General features: G+C 44.6%; 1 protein-coding gene across 1 annotated transcript in view; it reads left to right on the top strand.

Annotated features, from left to right (window-relative positions):
• Positions 1-23,106, top strand: part of LOC139402657 (ephrin type-A receptor 6-like) — a 244,584-nt gene that overhangs the window by 212,692 nt on the left and 8,786 nt on the right. The window contains exons 8-17 of the mRNA XM_071146549.1: positions 687-974; positions 4,329-4,437; positions 9,555-9,625; positions 11,088-11,216; positions 11,873-12,058; positions 16,316-16,377; positions 16,501-16,710; positions 17,669-17,818; positions 21,244-21,437; positions 21,562-21,711. Of these exons, the coding sequence (XP_071002650.1) occupies positions 687-974; positions 4,329-4,437; positions 9,555-9,625; positions 11,088-11,216; positions 11,873-12,058; positions 16,316-16,377; positions 16,501-16,710; positions 17,669-17,818; positions 21,244-21,437; positions 21,562-21,711 (1,549 nt within the window). The remainder of the gene's footprint in view (positions 1-686; positions 975-4,328; positions 4,438-9,554; positions 9,626-11,087; positions 11,217-11,872; positions 12,059-16,315; positions 16,378-16,500; positions 16,711-17,668; positions 17,819-21,243; positions 21,438-21,561; positions 21,712-23,106) is intronic.

Here is a 23,106-nt window from a genome sequence, read left to right as displayed (position 1 = left end):
GTTGCATTGATTGGACTATTTTGATCGATGTTGATTGGCTATTTAAGAATGTTAGGCCATGACTCATGTCCTGTACCTATTGGACATCATCATGCTGCCGTCATCTATCACCTCCCTTGTCCATGAGACACGGTACCCTGGTACAAACCCAAATAGAACATGTTCATCATCTATTTTGAAGGGTTTTAATAATACCGGTATGAATGTAGATAAATCTTAGCCAACTCTTTACCGCGTTGAGTTAATGAGATATTAATTAGTGAGAGGCTGATATCACCTGTTGACTGCTGTAGTAAAGCCCTGGGCCAATATTTACACAGAACTAATGTAGTCAGCACACGGCTAATATGATTTAAATAAACACAGCAAACTAACCGCTCCTCCGTGGACCTGCTGTCACTGAAGGATCCATAGATGACAGCAAAACCCTTAGCACTGTAACTGTGGTCTAAATAATTATGGTAGATTATTAATTTTATATATTTTATGTTCATTTATAGATGATTGTGCATGGATGCTCCAGGCTTTTACAGGGAAAGCAAAGCCTTTCATGTGAAATGATGAAACATATTCATTATGCTTAAGCATATAATCAGAAGCTAGTGTCAGCCTTCCATCTCTAATGAGATTAAATGTTAGTAGTTGAACCCGTGACCTCTAACGATCTCTCCAATCGGCCCCTCCAGGTCCCTTTATGGTGGGCATGTTGAAGAAGGACTGGGCATCTCAAAACAGCATTGCCCTGTCGTGGCTGGAGCCAGAACAGACCTCCCTCCTGGTGGTCGACTATGAGGTCAAGTACTACGAGAAGGAACATGAGGAGTTGAGCTACTCGTCGACGCGGACCAAAGCCCCCAGTGTGGTCATCACAGGGTTAAAGCCCTCCACCTGCTACGTCTTCAGCCTGAGAACACGCACCTCCTCTGGACACAGCGCCTACAGCCCCAAATGCGAGTATGAGACCACGGACGACAGTAAGTACCTCTTAACTCCCTCTGTTTCATGACACATAACACTTAACCCTTGACCCCAAACACTTAACCCTAGATGTAATCAATTAAAACAGCAATACATGAACTCGTCAGTGATGTTGGTTGTATTTCTATTGACTTTTAGAGAGGCTTTAATTTCCTCCCTCACAGTGATGTTTGTTTGTTTTTCTGTCCTGATGACAGTTCTTGTCAGGGTTCTCACTGTAATTTGACTGTACCAGGTCTTCTATATATTTTAGCAGACGTATTTTAGAAGAGGTGCTAGAACTCAAGCAGTAGAAATATGTACCGGTCAGCGCCGGCCCACTCTAACCGCTGATCTGGTCTCTTGACCTCTCCTCTTTTCTCCCTGTCCTCTCATCTATCCAGCTGAAGAGCTTTCTTTATCTAGTGGATCAGATAGTCCGGGCCTGACTTTGTTCTGCCCTTTTATCTAGGAGAAAATACCCTCCTCTCCCTCCCCTTTCCTGCACTCTCTTCCCTCTTTCACCTTTATCCCTCGCTTCCTGCTTCTACCTTGTCTCTCCCGACCTGCTCTGCCTCTCCTTCCATCTCTACCCATCCCTTACATCTTCCCTCTCCTCCCTATATACGGTCATTACAGCCCTTTAGATTCCCCATTTTCATACACATACACACACACGCTCACCTCGGTCCCATTAGTGCAGCATTAATCAGGCACGTCTGGTTACTTAAGGCTTCAGAGTGTGTGTTAAACAGTGTGTGAATCCTTGGTTAAGAGAACGGTCCTGTAAAGTCATCTACCCCTCAGATCAGCTGTTCCTCTCTTCACGTCTGACTGGCAATTACCTCTGTCTAGACCCATCCCCAGCTACACACACATACATTCTCGCACACATACATACACACATGCTCCGACCCTCATACAACCACACGTAGACACACACTTTCAATTATATTCCCTCCGAAAGTCACATACAAACACGCACACACACTCTCACAGCTCTCTCTCTCTCTCCCTCTCTCTCTCTCCCTCTCTCTCTCTCTCTCTCTCTCTCTCTCTCTCTCTCTCTCTCTCTCTCTCTCTCTCTCTCTCTCTCATATTTGGGTCTGCTTTGGGGGCCACACATCCTGATCTCCAATCCATATTCATTAAGTTTGAAATATTGTAGAAATAAGTTTGCTAATAGCCATCATCTTTCAATTATTATGTGGGATTCGTTAGTCCTGTAAAGAGACGGAGAGAAGGGAAAATCATGAATATCAAATGGGGCCAATTTAGGCAAATGATCAGAGACTAAATCACAATTTCTTGAATGATTAATATTAATTAAATGTCACCAAGCATGTAAATGATTCCTTCTAAAAGATGGTTGTTTTTCAGACCAAGAGTTCAACAATCTCTCCATATTGAATTCAAGTCAGTTAATACTAACAATTTATATTATTACTAATAAAAGTGCTTTTTGTTGGAACCGATTCACGGAACAGAACCAAAATCCAAAAAATAAATAAATATTTTGAGGAACAGAACCAGAACCGAGAACGAAAGTGATCTATACTGTTCCGGAACAGAACCGTTATTTTAAAAGCATGGGAACCAGTTAATAACATTATTTTACGTTCCAGACTTTTTTTTCCAGTCCCACAAAAAAACGAAACAAAGCACCTATGTAAAGCCCTCACTGTCACTCAGAAACTTATTTCAGTGTCTGCCTGTCTGTGAGCTGAAAATATTTGCCAGTGTGTGTAGGATATCTGCCCCTCCCCTCCCTCCAAAGCATGCATAGTCTACTGCAGCTACTGACATTATAGGCGTGATTCAGAAATTAGGGAGAGAGATTTTTAAGTAGAGAAGAATGGATTAACTTTTTCAAGCCTTATATTAAGGATACTATAGTTATCATGTTTTACATTCGATTCATTAACAACAAAAAGGTAAGACGTGTTTTTACTTTACTTCTGGTGCCGCTCTGCACACACAAGCTTGTTAGCTAGCTGTGGTCTAGCTCTCATTATGTGTAATGTAATGGAACTGAGAGTCATGGTCAAGGGCTAGCTCTAGTCCAACGTTAGTTTAGCCAAGTTTAAAGACATTCAAAGTTCCTTCATAGAAGTCACTCCAAGGTATAATTATCTTGGCCTAATTCAGATAATGCATGTAATAACAACAAGATGCCCAGCGAATCATGCCCAGCGTTCTCCTCACCTGAAAGTTTTCAGCCGCATCTCACACCTTGTCTGTCACCTTGTCTGTCCAATGCATGTACATAGCTTGCCCGCTCCATAGCAAGCTGCTCTGTCCATTAGTAAAGTAATTTAACGTTGAGCGAAATATAAAAAATAATTAACATCAGAGGGTTAGAAAGAAACAATATAAACCATTACTTTTTTTTGGTTCGAACCAGTTCAAAACTTTATTTTGCTGGTCAGAACAGTGAAACGAAACTAATAAAATATTGGTTCTGTTCAGAATGAAACGATTGGAAAATTATTTTGGTTCCAACCCCTGCTCCCCAGTCTGCTTTTATAAAAAAAAAATAGAATAGTTGTGTAATTAAATTGTCTTGGGCGCAGTGGTCTAAGGCACTGCATCGCAGTGCTAGCTATGCCACCAGAGACTCTGGGTTTGAGCCCAGGCTCTGTCGCAACCGGCCACGACCGGGAGGTCCATGGGGCGACACACAATTGGACTAGCGTCGTCCGGGTTAGGGAGGGTTTGGCCGGTAGGGATATCCTTGTCTCATTGCGCACTAGTGACTCCTGTGGCAGGCCAGGCGCAGTGCACGCTAACCAGGTCGCTATGTGCAAGGTGTTTCCTCTGACACATTGGTGCGGCTAGCTTCCGGGTTGGATGCGCGCTGTGTTAAGAAGCAGTGCGGCTTGGTTGGGTTGTATTTTGGGGGACGCATGGCTCTTGACCTTCGTCTCTCCCGAGTCCGTATGGGAGTTGTAGCGATGAGACAAGATAGTAACTACTAACAATTGGATACCACGTAATTGGGGAGAAAAAGGGGTACAATATATATTTTTTTAAATAAAAAATTGTCTTGCAAAAACATTTCTGACTTAATCATGTGAATGTATATAGTCTTTGTGATGTCACCTCTCTACAAGGGATATGGCTGTATGTGTACACTTAAGCAATACTGCCGGACGCAAAGCTGAGTGCCTGGATACAGCCATTAGCCGTGGTATATATTTTGTTATACCCGTGCGTTCAGCCAATCAGTATTCAGGGCTCCAACCACCCAATTTATAATTTCTAATATACCACAGATTTCAGCCAATTCGCATCCAGAACGCAAACTACCCAGTTTAGAATTGTAAATCACCAATCAATAATCAATCAATTAATTTGTCCCCTCCCTGTAGCGTCGGACATGGCTTCAGACCAGGGTCAAGTGTTGGTGATCGTTACGGCAGCCGTGGGCGGCTTCACTCTCCTCATCATCCTCACCCTCTTCTTCCTCATCACCGGACGGTAAGATGAATATACACACACACACACACACACACACACACACGCACACACCGATTTCCTGGGGACTTGGGAGATGTCCCAAGGGACTAATAGGTCATCAGACAACAGCCAGCACCACAGACAACAACCAGCACCACAGACAACAACCAGCACCACAGACAACAACCAGCACCACAGACAACAGCCAGCACCACAGACAACAACTAGCACCACAAACAACAGTCAGCACCACAGACAACAACCAGCACCACAAACAACAGTCAGCATCACAGACAGGACTGAATAAGAATTCAGCACCATGGACAGCACTAAATGTGGACAGCTCCCTCTTTACTGAGAGACCTACATACAGTAATACAACTGTATTGGGCATTGCACACTGAAAAGTACAACAGTTATAAAAGTACTTAAAGAACAGTTAAAAGTAGGATGTTTCGGTGTGTGATGAAACCTTTGAGATGACATTTCAATCTGTGTAGGTGTGAGCCTCTCTCTCTCTCTTTCTGTTCTATCTGTTCTGAAAAGCTTTCTAAGTATGTGGAGAGAACTGAGACACTGTGAACAGAGAAGTAGCTTCAAACAAGAACCAGTTAAAATCAGAACTGTGCATGTTCCTGTCCCTCTATCCTCATGTATACAGTGCCTTCGGAAAGTGTTCAGACTCCCTGACATTTTCCACATTTTGTTACATTACAGCCTTATTCTCAAATTGATTCTTTAAAAAAAAATCTACACACAACACCCCATAATGACAAAGGGATAACAGTCTTTTAGACATTTTTGCACATAAAAAAAAAAAAAACAGAAATACCTTATTTACATAAGTATTCAGACCCTTTGATATGAGACTCGAAATTGAGCTCATGTGCATCCTGTTTCTGTTTCCATTGATCACCCTTGAGATGTTTCTCCAACTTGATTGGAGTCCACCTGTGGTGAATTCAATTGATTGGACATGATTTGGAAAGGCACACACCTGTCTATATAAGGTCCCACAGTTGACAGTGCATGTCAGAGCAAAAACCAAGCCATGAGGTCGAAGGAATTGTTTGTAGAGCTCTGAGCCAGAATTCTATTGAGGCACAGATCTGGGAAAGGGTAACAAACAAATTCTGCAGCATTGAAGCTCTGCCATCAAACTGAGCAATTGGGGGAGAAGGGCCTTGTTCGGGGAGGTGACCCAGAACCCGATGGTCACTCTGACAGAGCTCTAGAGTTCCTCTGTGGAGATAGAAGAATCTTCCAGAAGTACAACCATCTTTGCAGCACTCCACCAACCAGGCCTTTATGGTAAAATAGCCAGAAGGGAAGGCACATAACAGCCCTCTTGGAGTTTGCCAAAAGGCACCTGATGACTCTCAGACCATGAGAAACAAGATTGTCTGGTCTGATGAACCAAGATTGAACACTTTGGCCTGAATGCCAAGCGTCACGTCTGGAGGGAACCTGGCACCATCCCTATAGTGAAGCATGGTGGTGGCAGCATCATGCTGTGGGGGTGTTTTTCAGTGGCAGTGACTGGGAGACTAGTCAGGATTGAGACAAAGATGAATGGAGCAAAGTACAGAGAGATCCTTGTCTTGTCCTCATCTCAATACTTTGTTATATACCCTTTGTTGGCAATGACAGAGGTCAAACGTTTTCTGTAAGTCTTCACAAGGTATTCACACACTGTTGCTGGTATTTTGGCCCATTCCTCCATGCAGATCTCCTCTAGAGCAGTGATGTTTTGTTGCTGGGCAACACAGACCTTCAACTCCCTCCAAAGATTTTCTATGGGGTTGAGATCTGGAGACTGGCTAGGCCACTCCAGGACCTTGAAATGATTCTTACGAAGCCACTCCTTCGTTGCCCGGGCGGTGTGTTTGGGATCATTGTCATGCTGAAAGACCCAGCCACGTTTCATCTTCAATGCCCTTGCTGATGGTTTTCACTCAAAATCTCACGATACATGGCCCCATTCATTCTTTCCTTTACAGGGATCAGTCGCCCTGGTCCCTTTGCAGAAAAACAGCCCCAAAGCATGATGTTTCCACCCCCATGCCTCACAGTAGGTATGGTGTTCTTTGGATGAAACTCAGCATTCTTTGTCACGACGAGTTGAGTTTTTACCAAAAAGTTATATTTTGGTTTCATCTGACCATATGACATTCTCCCAATCTTCTTCTGGATCATCCAAATGCTCTCTAGCAAACTTCAGACGGGCCTGGACATGTACTGGCTTAAGCAGGGGGACACGTCTGGCACTGCAGGATTTGAGTCCCTGGCGGCGTAGTGTGTTACTGATGGTAGGCTTTGTTACTTTGGTCCCAGCTCTCTGCAGGTCATTCACTAGGTCCCCCCGTGTGGTTCTGGGATTTTTGCTCACCATTCTTGTGATCATTTTGACCCCACGGGGTGCGATCTTGCGTGGAGCCCCAGATCGAGGGAGATTATCAGTGGTCTTGTATGTCTTCCATTTCCTAATAATTGCTCCCACAGTTGATTTCTTCAAACCAAGCTGCTTACCTATTGCAGATTCAGTCTTTCCAGCCTGGTGCAGGTCTACAATTTTGTTTCTGGTGTCCTTTGACAGCTCTTTGGTCTTGGCCATAGTGGAGTTTGGAGTGTGACTGTTTGAGGTTGTGGACAGGTGTCTTTTATACTGATAACAAGTTCAAACAGGTGCCATTAATACAGGTAACGAGTGGAGGATAGAGGTGCCTCTTATAGAATAAGTTACAGGTCTGTGAGAGCCTACTTATTTTCTACCATAATTTGCAAATAAATTCATTAAAAATCCTACAATGTGATTTTCTGGATTTTTTTTCTCATTTTGTCTGTCATAGTTGAAGTGTACATTTGATTACACAAATTACAGGCCTCTCTCATCTTTTTAAGTGGGAGAACTTGCACAATTGGTAGCTGACTAAATACGTTTTTGCCCCACTGTATGTAATTGTGATATTTCAGTAGTTTTTTTTATAAATTAGCAAACATTTCTAAAAACCTGTTTTTGCTTTGACATTATGCGGTATTGTGTGTAGATTGGTGAAGGGGGAAATGATTGAATACATTTTTGCATAAGGCTGTAACCTAACAAAAATGTATTAAATCGTATTTTTTTCCCTCATCAATTGAATGTGGTAAAAAGTTAAGGGGTCTGGATACTTTCCAAAGGCACTGTAGATCTGTGTATGTATACTGTATGTAACCATCCGGCCTGTGTAGGAGTGGGTTTATCTCTGTACTTTACAGCCTTCATACAGCCTACTCTAAACACACACTGCTGCTCTCCACTTCATCTTCAGGGTTATCTTTCAACACTCTCATCCCGCTCTCCTTTCTCGCCTCTCTCTCGTCTTTTTCCTCTCATCCTCTTATCCCTCTCTCCTCCGCTCATCATCTCCAGCACCACCCCAACATCAACATATGTGAAAATGTCACGTTTGTTGGTTTTGTAGTGAAAAATACGGAGGAAGATAAGAGTTTCCAATGACATCATCGGTGTGCATCCTGTGATTTTAACCAGTTATGAGTTGGCATTGGCTACTAACTGAGTTGATTATGATTTTTTACTTCAAAACATTGGAACACGCCATTTTCACATACTCTATGTTGATGTGGTGCTGGAGAGGATGAATATGAAGTTTCACTTTCAGCATGTAGTAATGACTCAGTGGATATTAGGGGAGAGAGGATGTTGAATTACATTGACTTTTAGATTAAAGGCTAATTCCAATCAGCGTCATTTAAACCTTCTTAATGTCAGACTCATGGACAATGGAGAACTTTCACTTTTCAACTTTAAAAAATTGGCTAACCAAGCCCCTGACCCTCTCCTCCCCTCTACTCCTCTCTCCTCCCCTCTACTCCCCTCTCTCCTCCTCCCCTCTCCTCCTCTCTCCTCCCCTCTCCTCCTCTCTCCTCCCCTCTACTCCCCTCTCCTCTCTCCTCCCCTTTCCTCTCCTCCTCCTCTCTCCTCCTCTCTCCTCCTCTCTCCTCCTCTCTCCTCCCCTCTCCTCCTCTCCTCCTCTCTCCTCCCCTCTCCTCCTCTCTCTGCTCCTCATCCAGGTGAAATCTGTCAGTTCCTGTCTGTCACTCTGCCAACACCAGCTGACAAGCTGTCTCTCACTGATACCAGACACACACACACACACACACACACACTCAAACACACCTCAGCCTCAATATTGTGTTTGTGTGTGTGTGTGTGTGTGTGTGTGTGTGTGTGTGTGTGTGTGTGTGTGTGTGTGTGTGTGTGTGTGTGTGTGTGTGTGTGTGTGTCTCTGTTTCTCTCCATGTATTTGTCTCGCTATCTGTTTATCTCTTCTCTTTTATGGAGCTCTCAGACTGGTGCCAGCACTGACTTCCTCTTCTGTCTCTATCACTTTTTAGTTCTCCCCTACTCCACCTCTCCCAGTCGGCCGAGGGGCATGGTGGCCACAGCTACATCCTCTGTGTGTCTGTTAATAGTCACCTAATTATCTAATCACCACTATAGATAAACCTTTACCTCTCTCTCCCTCTCTCCCTCTCCCTCCCCCTCTCCCCTCCTCTCTCTCTCTTTCTCTCTTCCCCTTCTCTATCTCTCTCTCTCTCTCTCTCTCTCTCTCTCTCTCTCTCTCTCTCTCTCTCTCTCCTCTAGATCTGTAGACAAGATGTTAATTACTTCCTGTTCCTCCAGCATGATAAAGCTAATGAAGTTGACTGGCTGGTGTGTGAACCTGTGATCTTCTCCACGCTGCGTGTGTGTGTTTGTCTTGTGTGTGAGGAGAGGCTGTTTAAAAGAGAGTGGTGTTTGAGCTAAGAGGGGGCTATGAATAGCTCAGCCCATCTGGCAGAGTGTGAGTGTGTTAGGAGCGGTGATTAACCAATGCATACACACCCAAACACATTAAAACACACATGACTGCGCTGCCGAATCCAACGTTCAAATAAAAATGTGTTGATCAAAGTTTCTCTGGTGAAAAAATTGTCACACCACTCCACAAGCCATCCCTGGCAAACACACACAGATAAAAGACCAAGTTTGGTTTAGTTCATCTCTCTATGGACAAGGTGAACTCCTTCCGTTTTAGCATGTGGTTTTTCATAACCTTGTTCCTTGTAACAGAATGTGTCATTGTGTCTCCCAGGTGTCAGTGGTACATCAAATCCAAGATGAGCTCAGAGGAGAAGAGGAGGACCAACTATCAGAGTGGACATGGTAGGACTTCTCTTTCTGTATCTGTTTCTTTTCTCCTTCTCTACTTGTCTTCTCTCCATCTCTCTCTTTCTGTCAAACACTCCGATTTCTAGTCACAGACTCACATCACTTCTCTAAATTGTATCAATTCGAGGTGTACAGACAAATTGAATATGATTATTTCAGCCTTCTGTGAGTTTGTGTGTTGAAAGATGAAGATAAACTGTGGCGAGACTTAAAGCTTAAAATAGATTTTCCACGCAAACACTTTACGTTATTGAGCTTCTGTGTCCATTTCATGCTAAAGAGAACTACCCTGGAGAGAAACGTTGTGTGGACGATTTGCATACAATCAATTCTAACCATGTCTGCCATTTCCAAGCCTCTCTTCGTTTAGATGTGAATGTGGATGAAGTGTGTCCCTAACCCCTGGCCGTAGCAGGCTTTGAGAGATTGGTAACACCCCTCTCTCAGTTTTACACTACAGACAGAGAGCAAGAGGGAGGGAGAGGGAGGGAGGGATGTCAGAAGGAGTGATACATAGGCACCTTTAAACATATCCACAGAACAAAACGCTCTGAAACACCTCCACCTACCCCTCTCTCTCATTCTCTCTCTTTCTCTCTCTCTCCCTCCTCTCCTGCATACTTCTTTCCTCTTCAAAATCCATTTGAAGTCCTCTATGTGTCCTGCCTTTTGGCTGAATCTAGTTACAGCTCTTTCTTTCTCCACCTCCACTGTTTTATCCCTGTGATGAGAGGGGGGGATAGAGAGGGAAAGGGTAAGAAGGGGTAAGGCGGGGTGATGCATGAAGAGAAAGGTGCAGATAGACAAAAAGGGAAATGACTCGGAAGGAGAAGGAGATAGAGAGGGGGAGGGTGAAAGTGATGGGGGGGGAGGTTGAGGCCAGTGGTAGAGGAACAGACAGACAGCAGGATGAGCTCTGAGATTGAAAACACACCCAGGAGAGTCAGGCTGGCAGGGCCTCTTGCCTAGTGAGTATATCTGCCTCCTCTCTCTCTCCCTCTCTCTCTGTTAACAGCTTGCCTTGACTCCATACAGACTGTCTATGTGTCTCGGAGCTATCCTTGCCCTGCTCATCAGTGGAGGACAGAGGACACCTTCTCCTCTTCACTTTCCTCCTACTGCTCTCTCCAGTGATATATTGATGTATCTTTCCAACCTTCAGAGTTTAGTTTCGTCCAGAAGTGGCTGTTTTCGAGGTTGATTGTGTCTTCGGGTTACTGCTGGAGCTCTGTTTGGCATGACAATGGATTGTTCTGTTTGGAAAGAGAGGGAGACTGATATCTCACAGCTAGAGGTTAGCAAAGACAAGAAAGGCAGAAGGAGGCAGGTAGCAAAGTAACCAAAGTCAGAAACCAGTCTCTCTTCTCTTGACCTTTGTCCCTGGAATTCATTATCTTCTTCTCTTCTCCTCTTTTTGCGTCTCTTGTTTTGTCTGTCTTTTCTTGTCCTCTCTCAGCTCTCCCGTTCCCGGGAGTAAAGGCCTATGTAGATCCAGACACCTATGAGGATCCTACCCAGGCTGTCCATGAGTTTGCCAAAGAGATTGACCCGACCCGGATCCGTATAGAAAGAGTTATTGGAGCAGGTTGGCGCACTATCCTCAATTATCAATTCAATTCAAAAGGCTTCATTGGCATGGAAAGAACAAGCAATGTATGGTAACAATATATATACAGTAGTGTTTATTCTCTACCATTACAGAAGCTCCTTTAGACAGTGTGCTCTATATATACCCTACTGGGTGTGAAAGGGTCTGGCATTTGGGTGTGATATTAACACAGTGTAATATGCCATATGAAGCAAATCTGTTTTCATTTTACAGAAAGGAAGTTAATCATATCTCTCCTATACAGTAGAAAGCTTATGCTCTCTCTCCCAGCACCTGATTTAAGTGTTATTTCTCTCTGCTTAGTATAACAATCTAAAAGCCTAACACACACACACACACCCTCACAGGGGGGAAATTAAAAGTGTTAGAGTTTTAGAGAACTGAGGAGAGACTATGAATAGATTGCAGGGTTGTTCTAGAGAGTTTAATCATTCAGAGAATTAAATGTGTTGTGGAGTTGTCTCTGCACTGCAACAGTGCCCACCAGTGGTTTCATATTGTTACTGTGTGTGTGTGTGTGTGTGTGTGTGTGTGTGTGTGTGTGTGTGTGTGTGTGTGTGTGTGTGTGTGTGTGTGTGTGTGTGTGTGTGTGTGTGTGTGTGTGTGTGTGTGTGTGTGCTCGCGCGTTCCAGGTGAGTTCGGGGAGGTGTGTAGCGGTCGTCTGCGGATACCAGGGAAGAGGGAGATTGCCGTGGCGATAAAGACACTGAAGGGCGGCTACGTGGAGCGCCAGAGGCGGGACTTCCTCCGTGAGGCCAGCATCATGGGACAGTTTGACCACCCAAACATCATCAGGCTGGAGGGCGTGGTCACCAAAAGTAAGGAGGATCATGGGAATTGCATGGACTGATAGACAGATGGAAGTGTGTCTTTATGTGGGATAGCTGCCTCTGACACAGGGAGTGAGTCATTACAACCAGCCATTCCCCATGGCTGCATATGGCTTTATATGCCACACACACTACAGCACAATGCGTAGCAGCCATTCCGCACTAGTCTACTGTTCTGTAGCGACTCCACACACTCTGTCACTTTCTCCATCGTTTTCTCCCTACTATATCTCTGTCTTTACTCTCAGACACTCTTCTCTCCCTTTCTCTCTCTTTTTCTCCCTCTGTCTCTCTCCATCTGTTGTTTTCCCCTCAACCTCTTCAGAGACTCATTAAAAGAGAGAGGTATCAGGGTGTGACTGTATCTTACCTGAACAGAAACACCAGATAAAGCTCCACACTCATCACCACTTGACACGTTCATTATTTTCTATGGATGGGCTTCTGTAGAGAAAGAGAGAGAGAAGAGAGAGAGGTGTTTACGTAGAGAAGGCAGCAGGCCTGGTCCACACTGATTCTTAGCTACTGACCTGATAGAGAGAGAAGTATAATTTGGTCAGCACCATGGACAGACAGCCCCTGAACTCTGCAAGCCTGCTGCTCCATTCACCACTTCTTCTCTCTCTCTCTGCCTGGCCGTCTCCCCCACAGAGCTCCATTCAGGTCCTGGCTGGCTAACTGAGTCACCGGAGTCAAATAGCAGGCCAGGGATATCAGCGCCAAGGTTATTTCACTTCACTGAAATGGCTATTTGTTAACTGAAACTAAGTCCTCCAGAAAGTGTGATGCAATTGAAATAGCACATTTGACAGGAAACTGAGTAACCATGACAATGAGGCCTAGTTCTAATTCAACCGTGGCGGGGTTTCGCTTTTTAACCTGCCATTCCGTTTCTTTTCTCATCTCAGATTTGATATTCCGATATTACAGCCTCACAGCGGGCCTGTCGTTACTGCCAGTCTGTTGGGCCAATTACCCAGATTAACAGGATACTGGAAGGAATAAACAGAATGTCTCTTTAGCGTGTCTAAACGAGCGATTGGCAGAACCAGTCAGCTGTCTGTGTGGATCAGGGGCTGTGAAATGTCTGATGAGTTTGAACAGTGGGGTTTCCTATAGTGTTCACTCTCATTCATTACCATGGAGCCATGACACTCACTCTGTGTCCTTGATGGGCTACACACAAATCAATGGGCTCTGAAAAACGTTGTTTTATTATAAATGTGTAGTTTTATGGATTTGGCCGTATGATTTCTAATGGAATACATCTGTCTGCTGTCTTTAATCCATTATTAAACTATATTAAATTGCCCATAGCTCTCTTTCTCTCTCTCTCTCTCAACAGTGTTGTGTGTAATCCTGTAATTAGTGCAGTCTGCAGCACACTCACCCACTGGGGGACCACAGAGAGGAGATGGGTGAACCCATGGGAGGCAGGGGGAGACCTCTGTCTTCAACCCCTGTTCTACTTCTCTCTTATGTCCTTACTCCTCAAGCCCAGCTCCCCCTCTCTCTCTCTCTGCCCTTACCTTCTATTCCCTTGACCTCCCGCCTGTCTCCCTCTCCTCCCCTCCGGTGTGACTAAAGAGTGATAACAGTGGCCAGTAATTAGATCAGGCTGTTAATCAAACAGGATGTTAATTAATCCAGTGGTGGATTACTGTCCACTCTCCCCAGGCCTTTAGACCCTCACAGTGAACCAGCATGCTAAGGCTAATCTCTCCCCAGGCCCATAGACTCTGACCAGGAACAGCATGCTAATGCTAAAGGGAAACGCTAATCTCACCCCAGGCCCATAGACTCTGACCGGGAACAGCATGCTAATACTAAAGGCTAACGCTAATCTCTCCCCAGGCCCATAGACTCTGACCGGGAACAGCATGCTAATGCTAAAGGCTAACGCTAATCTCTCCCCAGGCCCGTAGACTCTGACTGTGAAACACCGTGCCAATGCAAATGGGGCCAGCAGGTAGCCTAGAGGCTAGAGAGAGTACCAACCCTTGCATTTAAACCTCAATCTGCTCCAATGGTGCTGTACCATGGATTACTTCCTCTCAACGTTTGAGTGGTTGTGGGGCTTGGGACAAATTTCCATATAACACAAACATTTAGAATAAAGTATCTATTCTATCCTGTGGTTAATCTCTTATTAACCACTGTATGGAGAGAGTGACTCCACTCTGAGTCCTTCAGCGAACAGGGATTAATGAAACACAGGGAAACTCTTCCTTTAAAAAATATTGACACAATGGTGATCTACCCAGTATGCAGAAGATAACTTCTGCTTGGGATTATAGTAGTATTACTGTAGAGCAAGGTTCTCCAACTCCAGTCCTGGAGACCTACTGGGTGTGCAGGCTTGTTAGCCATATCTCTTACATATTCTAGCAAACATGTCCACATTGGCATGATGTGTCCCCAATGGGGGAAAAAATATTGGCCCCACTTAGGCTTTTTTGCCTTTGCTCTTCGGCTCCACATTGGTCCCCAAGGTATTGGCCCAGTGCGGGCAGCCCATATCTGGTGAGGGCAGCCCATATCTGGTGAGGGCAGCCCATATCTGGTGAGGGCAGCCCATATCTGGTGAGGGCAGCCCATACCTGGTGAGGGCAGCCCATATCTGGTGAGGGCAGCCCTCACTTTGCCTGAAATAAGCCCATCTTTTCCCAACAAACATGCCCACATTGTCACGATGTGGGCCTAATGCTGATTAAAATATTGGATCTATGTAGGTAGGCTGCCCACATTGGACCAATGAACCTTTGCTCATCAGCTTTACATTGGCCCCAAAGCAGGTGGCCCGTCTCTCACCTGAGACAAGCCCACCCTGTTGGTTTGCCATCCAGGTATGTCATTTCAGAAAAACAATTGTTATTTTTATTTTATTTTTTATTTCACCTTTATTTAACCAGGTAGGCTAGTTGAGAACACCTTTATTTAACCAGGTAGGCTAGTCGAGAACAAGTTCTCATTTACAACTGCGACCTGGCCAAGGTAAAGCATAGCAGTGTGAACAGACAACACATGGAGTAAACAATTAACAAGTCAATAACACAGTAGAAAAAAAAGAGAGTCTGTATACATTGTGTGCAAAAGGCATGAAGAGGTAGGCGAATAATTACAATTTTGCAGATTAACACTGGAGTGATAAATGATCAGATGGTCATGTACAGGTAGAGATACTGGTGTGCAAAAGAGCAGAAAAGTAAATAAATAAAAACAGTATGGGGGTGAGGTAGGTAAAATTGGGTGGGCTATTTACCGATAGACTATGTACAGCTGCAGCGATCGGTTAGCTGCTCAGATAGCAGATGTTTGAAATTGGTGAGGGAGATAAAAGTCTCCAACTTCAGCGATTTTTGCAATTCGTTCCAGTCACAGGCAGCAGAGAACTGGAACGAAAAACAATAAAGTTGTTACAGATTTTGTCATTGGCAGTGAACAATATCATTCATTTGTTGATGTCACACAACGGAACACTTAAACTGGAACGACACTCTCAGTAACGATTTCACCAAAATACCTTGTGAACTTCGAACTGTAAGGTTCTATCTGAAAAAATATGATTAGGAGATAATTGGCTTTAAAGTTCCGAGCCCTCATTGTTTTGAATGGTGTCAGCAACTTTTATCTTGAATTCTTTTTTAACTTAACAACATGAATTGGGGTATTAGCAAGCCATGCCCCCACATACGCTAATGAGTCATCGCCTCTACATTATGAAGTAGCTGGGCTTGGTGTGGGCCTGTGTTGAACTGGTGTGGGCTAGCCTGTGTTGAACTGGTGTGGGCTAGCCTGTGTTGGACTGGTGTGGGCTAGCCTGTGTTGGACTGGTGTGGGCTAGCCTGTGTTGGACTGGTGTGGGCTAGCCTGTGTTGGGCTGGTGTGGGCTAGCCTGTGTTGAACTGGTGTGGGCTAGCCTGTGTTGGACTGGTGTGGGCTAGCCTGTGTTAGACTGGTGTGGGCTAGCCTGTGTTGGACTGGTGTGGGCTAGCCTGTGTTAGACTGGTGTGGGCTAGCCTGTGTTGGGCTGGTGTGGGCTAGCCTGTGTTGGGCTGGTGTGGGCTAGCCTGTGTTGGACTGGTGTGGGCTAGCATGTGTTAGACTGGTGTGGGCTAGCCTGTATTGGGCTGGTGTGTGCTTGATGTGGGCTAGTCCGTGCCCACCGAACACCCAGATGGGGCCAATGGAGTCATGTTTGCTGGGATCTGACTGACCTGGTGGTGCTGTGTGCTGTGATTTCAGGCAGACCTGTGATGATTGTGGTGGAGTACATGGAGAATGGATCTCTGGACTCTTTCCTGAGGGTGAGAAGCGAAGAACAATTGTTTTCTTTCTTTTTCTTTATTGTTTATTGATTTTCAATTATAAACAAACAAATAGACATCACAAATGAAAAGCTCTCTCTCTTGTATCCCTCTCTTTATTAGACGCATGATGGCCAATTTACAGTGATCCAGTTGGTGGGCATGCTGCGTGGCATTGCGTCGGGCATGAAGTACCTGTCTGACATGGGTTACGTCCACAGAGACCTGGCCGCCCGCAACATTCTGGTCAACAGCAACCTGGTGTGTAAGGTGTCTGACTTCGGCCTGTCCAGAGTCCTGGAGGACGACCCCGAGGCTGCTTACACCACCACGGTAACTATGATCTCTAACCCCTGACCTCTAACTCCTAACCCTTGATCTCTAACCCCTACACAAACACAAACAAGAGAAACACAAGTCATATGTTGCTACTTTTATTTATTTCCCTGCAAAACCTCCATAAATCCTCTGTTGTTCTTCTTGTCCTCTTTCTGGAGTGTATAGGCTGTATGCTTCAAATAAAACACTTACACAGTGTTTCAGTGGAAAGTTAAAGCGCTTCTCTGACTGCCTGGCCTCCTGGTGACCTCTATTCTCTGGGTTACAGAGTCATGCTGAGGGGAAGTGGTGCTTTCTGGGGTCTGGAAAAGAGAGAGGGGAGAGAAAGAGGGAGAGAACAGAATAGGACATGTTGCTTTTGGGGGCATTCACGGGTCTGTAAACCATTTTCCACTCGGAAGGACTTTGGTTTGGTAGGGCTAGGGGGCAGGGGGTTGGGTTACAGCCAGAATACATGCTAAGGATTTGTGCCGACTGGTGATTTTACTCTGCCCTCATTTTAAGAGAGGGGGGGAGAAAGAGAGGGAAAGGGAGAGAGAAGGAGTAAAAGGGAGAGAGGAGGGAGGTTAGTTCTGCTGTTAAAGCACCTCAGAGCTTTTACTTGTACCTTGACACAAAGTCTCAAACTGTGAAAATGTGTGTGTACATCTTAAGAGACTTCAGGAAAAGTGCAATCACACTGTGAGACTGTAGCATATGGTCTATAAATTGCGCATATTTCCTCAAGCATGTATTGTTACAAAGCAGATGGAACCTGTGTGTGTGTGTGTGTGTGTGTGTGTGTGTGTGTGTGTGTGTGTGTGTGTGTGTGTGTGTGTGTGTGTGTGTGTGTGTGTGTGTGTGTGTGTGTGTGTGTGTGTGTGTGTGTGTGTGTGTGTGTGTGCGTGCGTGCGTGCGTGCGTGCGTGCGTGCGTGCGTGCGTGCGTGCGTGCGTGCGTGCGTGTGAGAACAGGGAGGTAAGATCCCTATCAGGTGGACAGCTCCAGAGGCCATCTCCTACAGGAAGTTCTCATCAGCCAGCGATGCCTGGAGCTACGGAATCGTCATGTGGGAAGTGATGTCATACGGGGAGCGGCCTTACTGGGAGATGTCCAATCAGGACGTGAGTTGTGAATGAGGTCTTCACTATAGAGAGCAATAGTAATGGCGTCTTTTTGTAGACACTAACTCCACCATGGTTCTTTTTCCGAAGCCTATGGGGAAATTCATGTTTTTTTTTGTAGGGTTTTTGAATAAATGACAAATTACGTCTGTGGTAAACATAGGCTTAGGAAATCTTATAGGTGTTGTTGTATGCTGTGATCTTCATCAGCTAACTTCACTTTTTGTGAATTGTGAAGCATTTATGTAATCAAAACAAGCACATAAAGTACTTAAAGGCTTCATAATTCAGAAAGTTCATGTTAACTGGCTGATATTATCTCATGGAACATAACATATAAGATCTCCAAAGCCTATGTTAACCTCAGACCTTACCACACTATTTTCCTATTCATTTCCCCCATAGGAATAGCCGAACGAACCAAAGGTAACTAATTTGCGTGTTTTAGGACTACAAGCTGGCGAGTTCTATGGCGTTAACCTGGGAGTCTTAATGGGGATTGTGAAAGTCCTTTCTTATGAATCTCCATACTGTATGAGTTGAGTTAATTTGATTTGTTACAGCGACAGTGCACATTAGTCAACGTTACAGTAAAGGGGACTGTTTTAGCCAGCCGGCTAATTTTCTACCACAGTCCCTGGGCAGGTTATTAAAAACAATTTCAATGCAGATCAAAATAGAACAAGCAACACGTAGCATGCAAACAGAGAAACATAGAACAAGCAACACGTAGCATGCAGACAGAGAAACATAGAACAAGCAACAAGTAGCATGCAGACAGAGATCATAGAGCAAGCAACACATAGCATGCAAACAGAGAAACATAGAACAAGCAACACGTAGCACGCAGACAGAGAAACATAGAACAAGCAACACGTAGCACGCAGACAGAGAAACATAGAACAAGCAACATGTAGCACGCAGACAGAGAAACATAGAACAAGCAACACGTAGCACGCAGACAGAGAAAACATATAACAAGCAACACGTAGCACACAGACAGAGAAACATAGAACAAGCAACATGTAGCATGCAGACAGATAAACATAGAACAAGCAATATGTAGCATGCAGACAGAGAAACATAGAACAAGCAACACGTAGCACACAGACAGAGCAACATAGAACAAGCAACATGTAGCACGCAGACAGAAAAACATATAATAAGCAACACATAGCACGCAGACAGAGATCATAGAGCAAGCAACACGTAGCACGCAGACAGAGAAACATAGAACAAGCAACACGTAGCACGCAGACAGAGAAACATATAACAAGCAACACGTAGCACGCAGACAGAGATCATAGAGCAAGCAACACGTAGCATGCAGACAGAGAACCATAGAACAAGCAACACGTAGCATGCAGACAGAGAACATAGAACAAGCAACACGTAGCATGCAGACAGAGAACATAGAACAAGCAACACGTAGCATGCAGACAGAGAACATAGAACAAGCAACACGTAGCATGCAGACAGAGAACATAGAACAAGCAACACGTAGCACGCAGACAGAGAACATAGAGCAAGCAACACGTAGCATACAGACAGAGAACATAGAACAAGCAACACGTAGCACGCAGACAGGGAACATAGAGCAAGCAACACGTAGCATGCAGACAGAGAAACATAGAACAAGCAACACGTAGCATGCAGACAGAGAAACATAGAACATGCAACACGTAGCACGCAGACAGAGAAACATATAACAAGCAACACGTAGCACGCAGACAGAGAACATAGAGCAAGCAACACGTAGCACGCAGACAGAGCAATATAGAACAAGCAACACGTAGCACGCAGACAGAGAACATAGAGCAAGCAACACGTAGCACGCAGACAGAGAAACATAGAACAAGCAACAAAACAAAATACATAAAAGCAACAAAGTGTTTCCACACCTCACAAGATCGGGACAACAGACAACATGGAAAGCGGCAATACACAGCTAGGGATTATTTTCACACGTCTGATTGGCCTTTAGCCGTGTCTTTATGTTTTTGTGAAGATGTGATAGGTGGTACAGTTGTGTGTGTCTGATGGCAGTGTGTTCCAGACATAGGAAGCTCTCACAGAGAAAGCAGATGGACCAAATGTGTTTTTCCTTAGGAACTATGCAGTCACCTCTCATGGCAGACCTTGTTGATCTGCTGCCATGGTTTTGCGTTTTCTGTTTAACAAAAATACTGAGTGGAGGGAGAGCCAGGCCATTTAGAATCTTGAATACAAGACATACGTCAGCGTATTGCAAAAGATTTTTCCAACTCAGGATCTCATGCTTTCTGAGGATGTAACAGTGATGATGGCTATTGGGCTTCCTATCAAGCACTTTGAGAGCCTGTTTGTAGACAGACTGAATAGGTTATAATGTTGTACAGCAAGCTTGGGCCCAACTAGTCAAGCAGTATGTTAAGTTGTGAAGTATCATATATTTGAAGTACAGTTTTGCTACCTCTGTAGTCAAACAATTTCATTTGAATCGGAAATTAGCTAGGTTGAATTTGGTTATTTGAGTTACCTTTTTCACCAGCTTTTTAAAAGAGAGGTTGGAATCAAGTAAGATGCCAAGGTACATGAAATCGGATACCAACTTGAGCTCATTAAAGCTCATTAATCACTCTGATACACTGGGTTCTGTCTTCAAGGTATGATTTCATCCATCTCAAGGCATCAGGGGAAAAGTTGAACTTGGACAGTTTTGTGATGAGAACATCATGGTTAACAGTATCAAAAGCTTTCCTCAGGTCTAGAAATACAGCCCCAACAACTCCACCGTTGTCCATCTTGGACTTCCCATTTTCCAGAAGAAAGCAGTTGGCCGTTTCTGTGGAGTGTTTTGCTTTGAGATTGCAGTGTAGACAGAGAGACAGAAAGACAGACATACTGAGGGAGATGTGAAGGGAGAGAGAGAGCCACTGGCCAACGAAGGGGTTTAAAAGTTGTGGATTCAGACCCTGTCTGAGTGACCTCACGGTCTCCGGTCAATTGGAGGATAGATGGAGGGGATTCGTCCCGTCTCCCTGTGGAGTGTGAAAGCTCCTTGGTAATCCCCATCAGCACCTCACATGGCATACACACACAGCCCCTAGCTTCATGGGGATTTGTGATGCTGGGGAATTGCTTAGAAGTGCTTTCCAAGACAAACGCCACCGCCAATCCTTGACTTCTGCTGTCTCTGCCTCCTCACCCCTTCCTCACTCCCTCCTCACCCCTCAGCCCCATCCTGCCTCACCCGTCAGTGCTCAGAGAAGACATCAAGGCTACAGGCTAGCTGTAGGGGCTGTTATATTCACACAGTCCCTCTAACACACCCTAGAGACATGCTTACTGTAGCTCAGATAATACTGCCGTTGTAGAGACATAATGGCTGGATGACATGAAGCGAAGAGTGTGTGTACTGACTCTCTCCCTTCATCCACCCCTAGGTGATCCTGTCCATAGAGGAGGGCTACCGTCTCCCTGCTCCTATGGGCTGCCCCGTGGTTCTACACCAGCTGATGCTACACTGCTGGCAGAAGGAGAGGAGCCAGAGGCCCAAGTTCACTGATGTGGTCTCCTTCCTGGATAAGCTGATCAGGAACCCCAGCAGCCTGCTGGCCCTGGTGGAAGATATACAGGGGTACAATTACATTCATTTCATGTAACAGACGCTCTTATCCAGAGCTACTGATGGCACTAATTTAACCTGCAAGTGAAAGTTTTTAGGTCTTATTATATTCTCTTTTGTTTGATCCATCTGTCAGTCTAGCAGAGTCCCCAGGAGAGGTGGTGGACTACCCCATGTTCATCTCCATCGGGGATTGGCTGGATTCCATCAAGATGAGCCAATACAAGAGCAGCTTTGTGGCAGCAGGATTCAGCACACTGGACTCTGTGGCCCAGATGAGCATTGAGTGAGTGGAGGACTGTTCACTATCTTAAACATTACTCTGATGTTACTCTAACTTCAACTAAACATTACTCTGATGCTACTCTAACTCAACTAAATATTACCCTAACGTTACTCTAACTTCAACTAAACATTACCCTAATGTTACTCTAACTTCAACTAAACATTACCCTGATGTTACTCTAACTTCAACTAAACATTACCCTACTGTTACTCTAACGTCAACTAAACATTACCCTAATGTTACTCTAACTTCAACTAAACATTACCCTAATGTTACTCTAACTTCAGCTAAACATTACCCTAACGTTTCTCTAACGTCAACTAAACATTACCCTAATGTTACTCTAACTTCAACTAAACATTACCCTAATGTTACTCTAACTTCAACTAAACATTACCCTACTGTTACTCTAACTTCAACTAAACATTACCCTAATGTTACTCTAACTTCAACTAAACATTACCCTAATGTTACTCTAACTTCAGCTAAACATTACCCTAACGTTTCTCTAACGTCAACTAAACATTACCCTAATGTTACTCTAACTTCAACTAAACATTACCCTAATGTTACTCTAACTTCAACTAAACATTACTCTGGCACTGCCTCCCAATCTTATCCTTCCTTACCTTAAGTTAACCCAACAATTTCCCTTAACCGATTGTGTGTGTGTGTGTGTGTTTGTGTGTGTGTGTGTGTGTGTGTATGTATCCAAGATGGCGTAGCAGTAGGACGTATTGTCGTGTCCCTTGTATATATCGTTTGTTTTCGTTTTTTTTCTTCACATATCTTTAAAACTTATTGCTGAACCTCAACTTCTTCTAAATACTCTCCTGCAACCCGCCTCACCCAACGTAGCTATTTTTCCTAAAGTATTTATATTTACTTCGGACCTGGAACCCCTCAACTGAAGCTAGCCAACTAACTACCAGCTTCAGCAAAACATTGCTAGCGGTCTTCAGCTAACCGGTCATCAGCTAACCTTTAGCTCGGAAAGCTCTCGCCAGTTCGAACAACGCGACTCTAACCAGAGCATAACGGACCTATTTATTATTTTATTTTATTTTTCATCCCCGGATTCCCATCGCAAACGGAACATTTTGAGCTCCTGGGCTACAATATCCAGACCCACGACCGGTCCATCGATGTCACTGCATGAAGAGGAATAAACAGATACCCCCATCGCGACGTCCCCAAAGGCTAACTCTCTAGCCCTTGCTATCTCCTTGCTTGCAAATTCGGCCTGCTAACTGCTAGCTTGTTTAGCCCGGTCCGCTAACTGCTACCGTGTTTAGCACCGTCTACTAACTGTTAGCTTGTTAGCACAGGCCTGCTAACCGTCTGAATCGCCGCGTCCCAAACACTCACTGAACCCATATTTACTTTCTATCCCTT

Source organism: Oncorhynchus clarkii, chromosome 3 (genome assembly GCF_045791955.1).
Source record: "Oncorhynchus clarkii lewisi isolate Uvic-CL-2024 chromosome 3, UVic_Ocla_1.0, whole genome shotgun sequence".
In the NCBI taxonomy this organism is placed as follows: Eukaryota; Metazoa; Chordata; class Actinopteri; order Salmoniformes; family Salmonidae; genus Oncorhynchus; species Oncorhynchus clarkii.
Note: the sequence above shows the minus strand (reverse complement) of the source record. Positions and strands in the feature narration are given on the sequence as shown.